The 15,808-nt window shown below is 36.6% G+C and overlaps 1 protein-coding gene across 5 annotated transcripts in view; it reads left to right on the top strand.

Moving 5' to 3' along the window:
• Positions 1-14,268, top strand: part of LOC105059259 (uncharacterized protein At1g32220, chloroplastic-like) — a 62,925-nt gene extending 48,657 nt beyond the window's left edge. For 3 of the 5 annotated variants that reach the window (XM_073250351.1, XM_073250348.1, XM_073250350.1), the window contains 4 exons: positions 8,419-8,503; positions 8,676-9,899; positions 13,751-13,834; positions 14,081-14,268. Coding sequence is in view for 2 of the 5 variants with exons in the window: in XM_073250348.1 (XP_073106449.1) it covers positions 8,419-8,503; positions 8,676-8,857 (267 nt within the window). In the remaining 3 variants the exon portion in view is untranslated. The remainder of the gene's footprint in view (positions 1-8,418; positions 8,504-8,675; positions 9,900-13,750; positions 13,835-14,080) is intronic. The other 2 variants (XR_012137603.1, XM_073250349.1) reach the window with 1 other exon arrangement.
• Positions 14,269-15,808: the final 1,540 nt, after the last annotated feature.

Genomic DNA, 15,808 nt, shown 5'->3' with positions numbered 1-15,808 from the left:
TTGAAAACAATGACTAACTCAGCTTGCATAGGATCCGTAATGATTAGTTATTTGGAACTCTTCTAATCTACCAATTCTCATATTGCACACATCCTGATGTAGACTCTCTACCATTAGTGTCAAATGCAAAATTTGGGTTTGTGTATCCTAAACCCCGCATCTCAAACCCTCCAAAAATCAAAAACAAATCCTCAGTGCTTTTCAAGTATTTAAGGATGTTCTTCATAACGATCCAGTGTCATACACCTGGATTCGACTGATATTTGCTCGTGACACAATAAGATTATTTCAAGTCAAGTACATAGCATGGCATTCAGAGGCTCTTTTTAGTCGAAGCATAAGGGATCCAGCTCATGAGCTAAATCTTCTCAGATGTGTTTGGGCACATCTTCTTGGAGAGATATATGCCTTGCCTAAGGGGTAATAATCCCCTTTTTGAAGTTTTCATACTGAAGCTCTTTAGTATCTTCTTTATGTATATTTTCTGTGAAAGGCCTAGCATCTTTTCAGATTTGTCTCTACAGACCTTTATCTCAAAGATACAGGATGCTTTCCAAGTTTTTTATGGAGAATTTTTTAGACAACCGTATTTTAACCAAAGTCAGTATGGAAACATTTTTTCCAATCGGGAGAATCTCATCCTCTCATTGACCCTCTTATAAACACATAGCTCCTCGTTCTTGATGAAATCAAATAATTTGATCACATGGAATATTCCAACTCCGAGATGCTTGTTTCAGTCTATTGAAGCTTTGCTTATCTTGTGATCTCCATCACTGGAAGTGAAATCCAAAAGGTTACCCCATATAGATATCTTTCTCAAGATATCTATTCAGGGAGGCAATTTTCACATCCATTATCAGATTCATAATCATGGTATGTCGCAAAATCAAGCAGTGTCCGGATGAATTTTAGCATGGCTATAGGCAAAAATTCTCTGTCAATGCTTTCGCGTTGACTATAATTTTTTGCCATAAGCCTCGCTTATAGGTCTCTACCTATCCATCCGTATCTATCTTTCTTTTGTAGATCCTTAAGTATTCAATAGGTACTATATCTTTTGGTGGATCTTCTAAGGTCAGACTTGGCTGAAATGCATCAAGTCAACTTTTGACTTTATTGCTTCCATCCATTTTTTGAAATCGATGTCTAACATTGTCTCATTGTAGATTTGGGATCATCTCCATATTTTCTATTTTTCATGAGGAAATTTTTTCTATTTCCTTTGTCAGAATATCTTAAGTATCTTTCAAGAGGATAAAAAATCCTATTCGATCTATAAGGTGGAAGAGGTCCTACATTAACTCAGATTGAATGGGTTCAGTCAGATCTTCAGCTCGTTGCTCTTCAGAGACTCTCTCTTCGAGCTCAATTTTCTTTCACTACTCCCATCTTGGATAAACTATTTTTCAAGAACATGGTATGACGGGTCACAATCACATTGTGATCTGCTGGAAAGTATAATTAGTATCCTAACAACTCTTTAGGATACCTTATAAAGCAAGCCTTTATAGATCTAGCCTTTGATTTGTCTGTCTGTTGTCTTTCGACATGGGCTGACAACCTTAAATCTTGAGATGATCAAAATTCAATTTCTTACCATGCCACATCTCATATGGTGTGGTAGGAACGGATTTAGAGAGACCCATTCAATGGATTAAAGTATGTCCCTAAAGAAATAAGGGTTAGTGAGTGAGCGAACCTCATCATGGATCGGACCATATCTAATAGGGTCCAATTCTTCCTATACTCATTCCCAATTAGTACCTGGAGGAGTCCAATGTGAGACTGTTATTTGCATGAGATAATTTTAAAATTTTCATTAAGGTATTCACCTCCTCGATCCAATCGAAGAATCTTAAGAAATTTTTGAATTTTTCTACTTCATGTTTAAATTTTTTGAACTCTTCAAAGGTTTCAGACTTGTGTCCCATACTAATAGAGTAGAAATTACCATCCTTGGCCGGCACATCAAATGAGCCACACACATCAGTGTGTTCCAGGACAAGTATGTCAGTGGTCCACTCCTATATCCCACAAAGGATAGTTTGGTCATTTTTCTTTGAAGACAAGATCCACACTGAGTATGACTCAGAATTCACTGGGCTTAGGAGACTTTCTTTTTCAGTTTGTATATCCTGTCTTCTTCAAAATAATCTAATTTGAGGTATCACCTATTCTTATGGTTTATCTTATCCCTAGATCTCTCAGATCCTACGCCACTCACTATTTACTTGAATACATCAGTATGCAAACAAACAGATTTGACATATCTTCATAAGGTGTGTCACATCTTTTTCTTTAGGCTATGCAGGTAGAAGGACAATTCCTCTCCAAGTGGCTGTCAGTACTACAGTGAAAACATTTTTCCTTGTCAGACGCCTTCTCCTTGAGAAGATCTTTTTTTGGCTCATTCTCTCGTAGACCCCTTGTTCCAACAAACTCTCTCTTGGAACCGGATGCCATTCTACACCAAGAATACAAGCCCTTTGAACTTTTCAAGATCCCTTAAGTGATCACCAATATGTTTAGTAATTTCTGTAATATGCTATTAATTTTGTTCATATAATAGTTTACAATAAACTGACCAAATAAATTGCTAAGGGACTGCTGCATCAAATACACATGCAGCTTCTTATACATGGTCATTTCGAATTTTTCAAGCTCTTTTAGGTCCTTAATCATTGACAAACAATGATCATGGATGGATTGCCCAAGTGCAGTTTGGCTCTGCTCACCATACAACTCTTGCGGATGAGTTATCATAGCCCTAAAGTCTTGATGTCCTCATGCTGGGCCTTGAGCCCAAGATATAGCATCTAACCTAATTGCTATCATGCGTCCATTTATCAAGCACTGAATATTTCAGCGGTTGGATGGTTTGGTAACACAAGGGGAGTTCTGGTCTAGAACATACCTTAACTTTTTCTGAGTTCAGAACTATTCTGAAGTTTCTAAGTTAGTCGTTTGTAGTTTATCCCGGTCAATCGGTTGAACCCTACAAATCGGGCTAAGGGGTTTGAAGCTGAGTTATGAACTAAAAAGAGAAGAAGATTCTAATTAAATGTTTGTACTTAATTACTATTTGTTCTAGGGATTTTAAGAAACAAATTAGACTCCTACTATTCTCATGGATCTCTCACACTCTCCCATGGAGATACAAAAATCCTTACGCGACTAGGGTTCCTAGTGGGTACTGTGGTCCCATCGATATGCGCGTATCTCACCGTGCTTGGAATATTGGGCTACGCTATACCGATGAGTGGACAACTATTGTCCAATGCTTCTCAAGCATGATGCAGCAATTGGTCTCTAAGTCATAAAGCCTCAACGTGCCTGTAATATTGGTCCAATCCTTAGTTAAGTCAGACCCACCATTCAACGCATAGGTAAAGCCGTCATTAAGTCCCTTACCGTGCCCGGAATATTGGGCCTAACCCCATCATTATCGAGCAATATCTCATGCTAATAGGGTGGTTGCGTCTTTTCGGTGCAACTGAACTACTATAACCAGCTGAGAACAATCAACACCAGTAGGACGCCCACACTCCTACAACGGTGGAAGATCTAGGACTTAATATTTATGGAAAGGTTTGACTTAGTTCTCTTCTACATAGTCACATATATCTCATGTAAATGACTGGTCTGGTTTAGATCAGCACATCTGATGTCTGACTAATCTAGTTTATGTTAGCACATCTCATGTCTAATTAATTTGATTTAGTTCAGCACATCTCATATCTGATTAATCTAGATTAGGTCAGCACAATCTCATGTTTGACCAACCTAATCGGTATGGGTGAATACGAATGACTAAGCAATCTTATTCAAAACTTAATCAACCAAGTTGGTCAGATAAGTGAGATCGGTTAGAGAACAGCCGATGCTTGCCTTAGATACCATCGGAATGGTCAGATAAGCATGCTCTCAATTAAAATCACCGGTCGAGACTTGCTTTAGATATCAATTGATCAATTAGAATTGAATTGGTCAGCCTAGCTATTTGGACTCGACCCACTGAGCCAAATTAGGTCTTGAGTTAATCAACTTACATCAAATGTGAATCGATGCGACCAACTACAACTAAACTCGATGTTGAGCCCCTTTGATCTAATTCTAATCGACTATTGATTAGGATCGTTCAACTGCTCAAAATCGACAAGGGTTCTAACCTGATCTAATAAAAAATTCTAATTATAGTCCAATCGCTAGACCTAATTGTTCAACCCATACCTTCATGCACCACCTAAAATATAGATTTTAAAAATAATTTTTAGATTAGGTTTAAGTGCATGAATTAATGGCTTATGATCTCGAAACAATTTTAGATCTAAACCTAATGTTATATATCATATATATCCAGTTTTAGATCTAAAATTTATAAAAAATAAATATCACAAATATAATTTTCAAATTTAAAACTAAGCACATATCACATACATGCATATCAAATCTAAAATTGAAATTAAAATACCTTGAAAATGCTTTTCAAAAATCGGTTCGTATCGTACTAGGATAACCTTTTCAATATAGGAGATTTACCTATATCAGGACAACCTTATATCAGTCTGATGCAAACCTTAATCTTTTAATTTCATATCTAACATTAAACATGACATATCTCATATATCAATTTTTAGATCTAAAGTTATAAATTTTTTCATTTCGAAAATAGTTTTCAAAGCCGATCAATCTTGTGCTAGGACAACCCTTTCAATATAAAGGGTTAACCTATACCAGGACAACCTTATATCAGCCCAAGATTGATTTTAATTAATCCTAACTTTCAGATCTAAATCAGAAATCAGATCAAAAATTTATTTCATGCATGTTAGATCGACGTGGCTCTGATACCACTGTTGGATTTCAGGTGATAGGCATGCAAAATTTTATCTCATGAACATTTGTAGCGGAAAAAGAAGATTAAAACTATTTTAATCTGAGACATGTTAAGATCTAATCATAAAATCACCTAAGGATCGATTAACATGCATAAATAAATTTTATAAATAGATCTAAAATCAAAACAGTGAAGGAAGATAGATTACCTTAATCGCTTTTCCATCTTATCGGATCGGATCCTGCGGATATTCGAAATTTTTGTTGGAGCCACGCACATGTCCAGCCTCTGCTGGTATCCACGTGGAGACGATCTGATCGAAACACCGAGGCCATCGAGGTGCTAGTGCCTTGCAGGCCTCGCTCTTTAGCTTGGATCTTGAATCTTTTCTTCTAGATCTCGAAGAATAGGGTTGCAGCACAAACTCTTCGCGCTGATTTGTCGGAATCTGTATTGGATGCCTAGAAGAGAAGAAAAATACTTTTTTCTTCTCTTCTTCTCTCTAATCTCTCTCTCCCTGATCTTATATGAGGAGAATATGGGGTGTGGGGATGTAAGAAAGAAAGGATAGGGTATGGAGGTTATAGCCTGCGGCAAGAAAGAAAGACACCCTTGAAACCCCACGCACGCCCTACCCGTTTCCTTTAATTTTTATCGCACAAAATCAATTCTCACGCCCTTATCTGATAAGTCCTGATCTAAATCAAATTTGAAATCAAATAGGCTTTTATCAGGAAGAGTCCGCGCAAGGGGAGAAGCAACATGAAATCTCATGCCCCACTCAATTGGATGTCCAAATAAGAGAGAGAAGCCCAGTAAAAGGGGCTTAAGGCATCTGGTTTGATTGGATTTCAAATTGGGTTCGATTCGAATTCGATTCGAATCTGATTGGAATCAAATTCGAAAAGACTATCAAACCTGATCTAATCAAGATTGATATCCAAGTCCTACTTGGATAATTAAACCCAATTAGCCTTAAATTAAATCAAGCCCAATTAAATTAAATCTGATTTAAATTAATTAGGACTTGATTCATAATTTAATTAGGTCCAATTGTATTACAACATTTGCAATTAAATCTCTCTGCTAACAATTAGCAGTTACTAAATTTGTAACACTTATAAATTAGCAGTTTCTTAATTTAAACCATCAACCTAATTGATAATTTGATAAGGATCCAAGCCGTTGATCAGGTCATACTCCTTTTGTATGTGATCCCTCAGGTTCTATTATGTCTAATAGTGAGACATACCGTGATTTCCATCACAATATCATTGAAACTTTTTCGATGGGTCGGAACGATTCTAACTTAACCCAACAAGGATCGTTGATTCGAAAATGATTTTAGTGAGTTTTTACAATTCACCAGTGACACCTAGCAGCATGTAGTGGCAATCCAGCAGAACAGAAAGATGAATCCCTAGGTATAGTTATCGTGTGATCAAGTTCTTCTATCGAGAGTCTCGATAGGATGCAGATTATGAAACCTCGTCAAACTTTAAGCATTTGTCATATGCTAGACTTAATTAGCTTGAGTTTAATCGTGAATCCCATGAAAACTTCTTTGCATAATCACGCTACTGTGGTCACAGATTTGAGGATTTTACCTCTTAGATCGCATAGGACTACTCCTCAACTATTAAGATCGATAGATCTCCTACAAGTGCACATCCTACTTGTACAGCGAATGTACTGTAGCCAACGAATACCGCAAGATCTCGAATGGTTAGGGATCATGTTTATATGTTGTCAAACTACAGCAACTTCATTTTGAGCAGTTGAGGTACCGCAGGTTAAAGAACTACTTACACAACTACAGCATCGAGATAGTCACTGACGAGTGAGTAGACATCTATGTGACTTCTCGTTTTTGATCACATTCAGTATCGTTGTCTAACAACTATCTGCACTCTCGTTCCAGTGTCCCCACATTGTAGACTCAAGATCTGTCTATCCAAAGAGAAGCGATCTGTGCACCAATCTTATCGGATCAATCATCTTCTCTGTGATGATCATCGACGAGGAGCAATTTAGGAATTAATCTATAATGACATGTTTTAAATTCTCAACTCTTGAAAATATGTGTCATTGACCATTAACTCCTTGGACGATTCTAGGACACATTACTCTAGAATGAAAATAATTGCCTATTTTCTTAATTTCAATAAATTAAGTACAAAAATATGTCCTGAAAAGTATAATATGTTAGCCAACAATTGACTTTCCAGGTCATACATTTAACATTTATATCCATATTTCTAGTATCCAATTTGTATCCGTATCCATTTAAAACAAATATGAATATGAATTATTCAATTTGATGAATATCCGAATTTGCATTTGTATTCATTAAACAAAACAAATATGGATATGGATATACTAGTATATGATCCAATTTCAGCCTAACACTACTCATTTCTTACCCTAGGATTGACTCAAGTATTACTTAGGCTTGTGTTCCACACTCCAGCCTAGCCTGGGACTCTAAAACCTTAGCTCGAGCTTGGTTTTTCCCAGGTTGGGTCTTGAGCCATTCATTTCAGTGTGGCCCATTTTAAGCCTACCACAAACTATGAAGAATGGAAAGAATACCAAAGAAAGCATCTTGGAACTCGAGCCAAGTTAATCTCATCAGAGGGGATTATAATGTCTCATATTTTCAAAGGCTGTTAATTAAAGAGTTCAATCCTGTTGTAGTTGACATGGAATCAGCAAACATCCATAAGGTGCAACTTTTGTCGCATGTATCATATTCCCAGGATAGTGGAGTTGTTGGTTAGGTCTATTTGAGATCTACACTTGATATTGGAAAGTCCTTGGCCAAATTCTAGTGTTTTCTAGTCAAAATGTAGTATCAAAACTCGCCTATAATTAGTGAAGACCTTCTTCTGATTTTAAAATTTTAGTCATATGTTCAATCCTTCAATTAGATGTAGGATCTGGATTAAAGTTTCTCTAACTATTAAGTCTGTTTATATAGCTTGTAAAGGGTTGTAAGCATGGCTTTTGGCTATTTTGAGAATTGTCATTAATTTTCTTGTGGTGGATTTCTCATGTCCTGTTAACTGTCTTTTCTTGCTATTCTCCCTTCTTCTATCTCTTTTAGTTTCTTCTCCCAAAGACTTTGCAGGCCCTCACATTCCCTTCTTCCATCTCTTTTAGTTCTTTTTTTTTGCCTGGAAGGTGCGGGGGGGGTGTTGGTTGGAGAAAATAGAGAGAAAGGAGGGGAAAAATGGATAGATGAAGGGGAAGAATATGAAAATAGGCATAGGAAAAAATGACAAGCCTATATCCATCAATTCATCTTGGATATGACTAGTACATAAAAGGTTTAATTACTCAACATATAGATTTTGTGTGTGGACGCATACATGAGAAGAGTAGTTTGTTCCTTGTAACACATTTTGCTGGTAAGAGAGAGAGAAGGATGCTGTTTTGTTCTGCTTTGACGTTCAACACAAATTAGAACTGTTTAAATTATTTTGCCTGCAACAAAAGTGATGCATGTTCAACTATCCTTCAAGTTCTCCCCCATGTAGAGTTCCAAAGTCCATGATGATTTCTGTACATGATTACAGTCTCCCATATTTCTACTCATCTTGGGGTACTTCACTGGCAAGAGAAAAGCTGAATCAGAGGTCTCCGTTAAATATGCAAACTCAGGTATAAGTTTTGCATCTCCTTCAAGCAGTTACCACTGGGTACTATTTCATAAATGTTGGCCTCCCCAATATTTTTGTAATTTCCACATGATTAAAGAGGTGTTGGTTTTAGACCAAGTTTTATTTATGGTAAGAGACAGGTTGATGGCTTTGAAATCCACTTGATATTATAGGTGAATCATTACAGAGGCTACTGCTTGCTGCTGAAAATTTTATAAAGCCCCTGAACTTGCCGCCTGCTTCTGATCTCCTCTTGGCAGCACCTTTGAGTGTTGATGATATTGCACATGCTGTGATCAATGCAGTCACGGATAATCACTTCTTTGGCATTTTCACAATCAAGCGGTCCAAGTAATCTGCAGCAAAAGTGCAGATTTGAATTTGGTGCACTCACCCATAGTGATTGTTCACATCAAAATTTTCATGCAATGGAACTTTGGTAATGCATCAGCCAAAAGCTCAGCTTGCCTCCAAACTACCAATTTGAGATCTTAGGTGTGAGATCAATCTATACTGTCATGATGAGATTTCAAATATTCCAATCCTCCATGTAACCATGTTGTGTGGACTGCATTCTTCTGAGCGAAAAGAGAAGAAACATTGTTGTGAGCATATTACACCCTTTTCCTGCACGGCCTAGCTCTAACCTACCTCCCCATCAGCACTTCTCATATGATATGTTGGTGAGCTTTCCTTTGTCAATTTCCTGTATGGTATTATATTGCTGGATTTCCCTTTTCTGGGAAAAAATAGTGTGTGAATGCTGCCTTCTGGTATTGAGCCAGGAAACTTACCTCCCTAGCATTTTCTGGGGAGAGTGCCAACTAGCGGACCCCATTCTCATTGGTATACACTCTTGGATTTTGATAACACACAAGGAAATATATTTGTACCTTGACCAGTGACATAGTGAGAGTTCAGATTGTGGTGTATCATAGCATGAAATAAAAACAATGTAATTGTCTGATTATGAAATGAAAAACATATTTATATCAGATTATGCTGTATTGAAGATGAATTCTGTTGCTGTATCAGGCTTTGTCTTCTTTCCTTGTTTTGCAGACTCTTGTCAACTGAGAGAAATCCTTGGAAGGCTGCTTTCTGATATCAAAGTTCCAACTATTAAATTGCATAGTTAGTGAGTTTTTCTATCGTATGATTGGTCTTGATCTTAAGAAATCCAAGCTTTTTTATTATCCTGACTCAATCTCAAAGCACTTTAACTGAACTCAGTTGGAACCAGCCAACGACCTTCTGCACGGCCTTTGGATTAGTCCAGATGAACTCTCATAAACTAGTCCTTGAAAACTGTAACAAGTCTCTCTGGTTGTCCAGATTTCTATGATAAATTTTGAGCCCTTGTAGAAAGAACTGGATCCAGGTGTTCTCTGTGTACGGTAAGTATAATTTTAAAATGAAGATGTCATTATGATAAATATGATATGTTGTAATCTTTCATTTTTATAAATTAAAACCATGCGTGATCTTTAATATGTTTATTGATTCCTTCACTTCTGTCATAGTTACTTGGATCAGCCAAGGTCTCGTCAACCCAGACGCCACCATAAGCCATACCCTGTGTCAGTCACAAACTCTCACTGCACCGGCCTAATATGGTATTTGGTTGCAGAATAAGTGGGGGATATTCCCACAATTCCTTTGCTTCCTGAGGAATGGGTTTATCCTATGGATAAACCAATGCATCAAGGTATAGGAAAGGCAATGGTAAGGCTGCAAAAGGGTCCGGTTGACACATGACTTAATTCGATCTAACCCATTTAGATCAGATCCGTCCTATTTTAAAGGACTTGTGGGGCTGGATTGGGTTCTAACATTAGAACTGTCCTATTTTCAGGGATGGATCTAGGTTTACTAAATTCAAACCATATCCGATCGGATCCGCTCTGTTTGACTTTTGGGTCAATTTTAGATCGTCTACTTTATGACTCCCTATTGGGACTTGTATCCATTGGAACCTCTCAACTGTGATATAAGACTTGTGTGGGCAATATTTTAATATAAATATTGGTCTGAAATTATTTTTATATTTTAATTTATTTTAAAAGGAATATTATTTATTATCTATTTTGTGTGGTTTATGGTAGCTAGTTATCTGATAATTAAAAAGTAGTTGGCTATATTTGATCTAAATCCGATCTAGATCCAAATCCTTCGAATTGACGTTAGATTATACATAGACCTAATTCGAACCGAATGATCAACTAGGTCAAAAATTTTGATCGTTGATCTAATTTTCTATTAGGTTAGGTTTGGATCCAATATTAAAATCCGATCAAATAACTAGATTGGATCACTTATGATCCGGTCTAACCCAACCTATTTGTATCCTTGGGCAGCAGGTAGAGTGCCAGAAAAATTTGCCCTTGCCATATCCAAACCCATTTAAAATTCTATTATCCAAAATCTCAAACCTAATTAAAATTTTGTTTAAAAATCCCAAACCCATCCCATCAAAAAAGATAAATACGTCGGGCACTCTAACCCTTCAAATTAATCACTATTCGAATTGGGTTATTGGAGTCAGGTACCCAATCACAACAAAATTTAAAATGGGGGAATAATATCAAGTAAAAATAGGTATAAATAAAATGATAAATAATTTAAATATAAATGAGTTTTGTAACTTAGTAGCAAAGGTAGAGGTTAGATTGATTTAGAGTTCAAGTCCCATCACGATATATATATTTTTATAAAATTTTATAAAAATATAATGATTATATAAAATGGGGTTTGCATAGTGGGCATTCTAAAAGCAAATTCCAAACTTATGTCAAATTCTAAGGACTTTTAATCTTAAATCCCAAACTTGTTCTAAATCCTATAAGATTTTGCTAAAGGGGTCCTATTAAGTTGGATACATGAAAAAATCCACCGACTGTCGTCCCTACTCGAGTGGAATTGATATCTATAGTGGAATCTGGTGGAATATTATTTCAACCAACCATTCTACACTTGGCGGAATAAAGACTTCTCTAGCATTTTCTTTCTCTTTCTTTATCTACCCTTTCTCTTCACCACTCTCCTCCCATCTTTCGTACTCCTCGTCCTCCCTCTCCTTCTGATCTCCATTCTTGAGAGCATCATTGAGCTCTTTAGACCTAATATCATATAGGTCTAGATTAGCGGTGCTTAAATTTCAAAGATCTATTAGTTTGTAAGATAAATTTTGGACATTTTCACGAGTGAGATTTCTCTTTTTTTTTTTTTTTCTTTGGAAAAATTTCTATTCTCCGTTTTTCTTTTCTTGTTCCTTTTAATAAAAATTTTTGATGTGAACTAATAAAGCATATATGTCATCTGAACTTAAATATGAAATTTTCTCACAGGATTAAATTTGGTGATTGCCTACCATGTCTTGCCGTGTCCTTGTTCAAAAGATCATAGCAGAAGATGTAGCTTTGATTCTTTGCACTTGAGTTAGCTGCAAGGAAGTAAAGATTTAGTGTTTTAGTTGTGAACCTGTCCTCTCTGTTTTTTCCTTTGGTTTCCCTCAGACTAGAGCTAATAATTTTTCAAATCAGTCCAAAGTCACAATTGTCAGGAACTGGACATAACACACTATCTCTGTTAAATCAAGAATAAGACAAGTGGTCGGATATATTCAAATAATAGGGAATCAGATCTGCCACTGGGCTGCATCCTTTTGTTTCTATAGAAGTCCCTTATTCAATTATTGGTTGTACTTGTCCAAACTACCTTATATATTAAGTTTTATTACCTCTCAACCTTTGATTATACTCAATTCTTACTTGATCCCTCATTTATTGCTTGTAAGCCCACAAAACATGATAAGTGAAAGGGGATTTTTAACTGAGCATTTTGAATATAGCCTAGATGATGGTATGGCACAGAAATTGACTTCAAAACAAGCTTTGCTAAAAAGGATTTGTTAGAAGAGGTGATTTATGAAATCTATATGTTTGGTTCCTTTTCATAAACCTCATTTGAAAAAACTTGACAAATCATAGAATCTGAAAGTAATTTATTATTAAAAAAAAAAAACTTTTACATAACAAATCTCTCACTAGATGGAATCTTAACAATTCCCCACAAGGATTCCCTTATATACACAAACAATCATGCTCAACAAACCATAAGCAACAAAATAATCACATCGAACAATAGGACAGCCATGTAAGAGAATCCAAGATACTAGGGGACAAATAGTGGTACAAGGAGATGGAATCAGCATGACTGATGCAAGTGGACAGAAAACGGAATAGTTTAAGGCGGCTGTTTCTGTATGTTTGGGAAGTATTTTTCATGTTTTTATTCTTCATCCCGGTATATTGGCAATTAGAAATTATAAGTTCAATTTGCGATTGATTTAAATACAACAACAAAACTTGTTGTTACTCAAGGTTAAAATCTGTAGCACTTGATTGCTACAAATTCAAGGTTAAAATTTGTTTTGATTGATGCAACTGCATATGATGGACACATACATTCTTTAAACTCTGCCTGGACATTCTGGATGGTTAATGCTGCGTGATCAAAATTTTTGATTGCCTCAACAATTTAAACTTTTTTTTTTTTTTTTTATATATATGACACTCTAGCACCTTGGTGGCACCTCATTATTTCAGCATATTATATTTGCAATATTGACACGCCACATGAATTCCACATGCAATCATCTGGTTGTAGGAAGGATGCTATCCTTGTGTGACTGCTGCCTATGGAGTACATGTTAGGACAAACTCTCATTGGCCATGGGAATAGGGAAGTCTGAATTTATCTGGTTGAGGAGTGGGACACACCTTACACCCTTGAGTTTCATATGTATCACAAACTTGTGTGCAGAGAAGGCTGAGCATGGGGCGGACGCCATGTGGTATAGGTAGAAGCAGCAGTGGCAGTAAAAGAGCAATTTGTCTAATGACAATGGCTTGCTATCATGTCAGTAGTTGACATGAGGTATAAGTCTCTTCACAGGATAGAAGATACTTAGATATGTGCCGATTTCTGCCATGTCCATTGTACATAACTTGAAGGACATTTGGGGGAAAGGGGAGTAAACAATTTTTGTTGGGATCCTCGTGTGTTTATATCTGTGGGGAGGACAGGCCAGTGTGGTTTGCAAGTTTGATGTCATTCTGGAACTCGGTTTACAAACTTTACAAATATCTTGACTCTTTGCCATGTGATTTTATAACTTATATCTAAGTTGATTACGACCATTGAATAGTTTCCTTTTCTTTGATTTCGACTTGTTACTGTTCTGTAGGATGTGATTGGATGGCCAAATGGTGACCCCTGCTTCCTAACACTCAAGGTGATGATGACATGTTGGGGTTTGATGGTTTGCTAGGTATGTCATTCAGCCAGTGTTGTCATTTCTTCGTTAGTTGGTGCTTGGCATGGCATGTTTCCTACGTGGACCCCATGATAATATAGGTTCTGCAATGAGGCTACTATTTTTTTTCAATCCAACTAGTTTATAACCTCATTGTATTTATTTATTTATTATATATATATTATATTTTTTATTATTTTTCTTTTTCTTCTTCCTTTGCCCCCTTGCACACCGCTGGCCGCACCATCGCCGCACCCGTAGTGAGCACGCTCATCTTTCCGATGTCCAACACATACCCCCCTCTGTTGCTACGTACGGGTAGTAAGCCGCCATGGAAAAGAGATACTTCTCCCTCTGTCGTTGGAGTTTCCTCAGTTGGCTCTTGTAGTCCCATTCATAGGGCTTCAATCCGAAAGCATCCGACATCAGTTCCTCGAGCATCGTGTTAGATGTATGTCCTATAAGTCAATTGTTGGCCGACACATTATGTAATTTCAGAATATAACTTTGTACTTGTAATATATTTATTATTAATAAAGGATAATTTTATTTCAATCATGTTTATGTGTTCATGATTTGTTCTAGAAATTAACAAAGATGATTTTATATATTCTCAAGATATTGAGAATTTGAGACATACATTATTAGTGGCTAGTTTCTAAATACTTCCGATCAAAGGATCATCACGGAGGACAATGATCAATCCATTTAAGATCGATGCATGAATCACTTTCTTTCTGGATAGATGAGTCTCGAGTCTGCAGTGTAGAGATACTGAGGTGAGAATGCAAATAGTTGTTAGAGAATAACTTGCACTGAGCATGACCAACACGAGAAACCACTTGGATGTCTAATCACTTGTCAGTGATTTTTTTGATGCTGCAGTAGTGTGAGTGGTTCTTTGACCTGCGATACATCGACTATTCGTAGTGAGGCTACTATAGTTTGACTGCACATTCACTTGATCCCTAGCCATTCAGGTTTTTATTGTGTATATTGTCTATGGTAGATTCAGGTTCGCTATTTGGAGTAGGATGCACCTAGATGAAATCTATCAATTTTGGTAGAAAAAGAGAAATTTTATACGATTTGCGAGACTGAGTTCAGAAAGTCTTTGATCAAAGCAAGTTTGAATACTGAAAAGGAGTTTCTACGGAATTCACGAATGAACTCGAGTCGAGCCAATCTGGCATATGACTGACATTGGGGTTTGACGAGTTCTTCATGACCTCTGTTAAGTCAGGACTCACGATAGAAAGATTGAATCATACGGTAACTGCACTTAAGGGTTCATTACTTTCATTCGGCTGGATTGTCACTACATATTGCTAGGTATCACAGATGGATTGTGGGACTCATCGAGTATCATCTTAATGATCGATGACCCCCAAAGGGCAGAGTTATAATTGTTCCAATCTATTGAAAGAAGTTTCGATGATATTATGATGGAGATCACAATATATCTCATTACCAGACAGAATGGAACTTATGGAGTCACACACAAAAGAGATTCTTGTCTGATCAGATGGTTGATTAACGATTGTGAATTATTGAAGGATATAATCATCAATATGATTGATGATTAACCTTATGCAAAAGTTGCAATTAAGTAATTCGCTAAGTGTTAGTGAATTATAAGAGGATTAATTAGCAATTAAATTACTAAGTGGCTCAATTTGATTAAACAATAAGGTTTGGACCAAGTCTAATTGAATTAGATTCAGTTTGACTTGGATTGGATTTGATTGGATTAAGCCTGAATACAAGGAAGACTAATTCTTGATTTCATTAGGACTCGAATTTAGTTAATTTCTAATTAGATTAGAAATTTATTGAGGAGATTGGGTTCCTACTTGGATTAGGTTCCATCCTCTTCTTGGGTCAAACCAAATTAGATTTGTATTGAACCAAATTGCAAACCCTAGAGTCCCAACTCTCTGGGACTCTCTCCCTTGCACACGCCCTAGGACCCATGCCAAGATATCTCAT

Source organism: Elaeis guineensis, chromosome 16, assembly GCF_000442705.2.
Source record: "Elaeis guineensis isolate ETL-2024a chromosome 16, EG11, whole genome shotgun sequence".
NCBI classification, from domain to species: domain Eukaryota; kingdom Viridiplantae; phylum Streptophyta; class Magnoliopsida; order Arecales; family Arecaceae; genus Elaeis; species Elaeis guineensis.
Note: the sequence above shows the minus strand (reverse complement) of the source record. Positions and strands in the feature narration are given on the sequence as shown.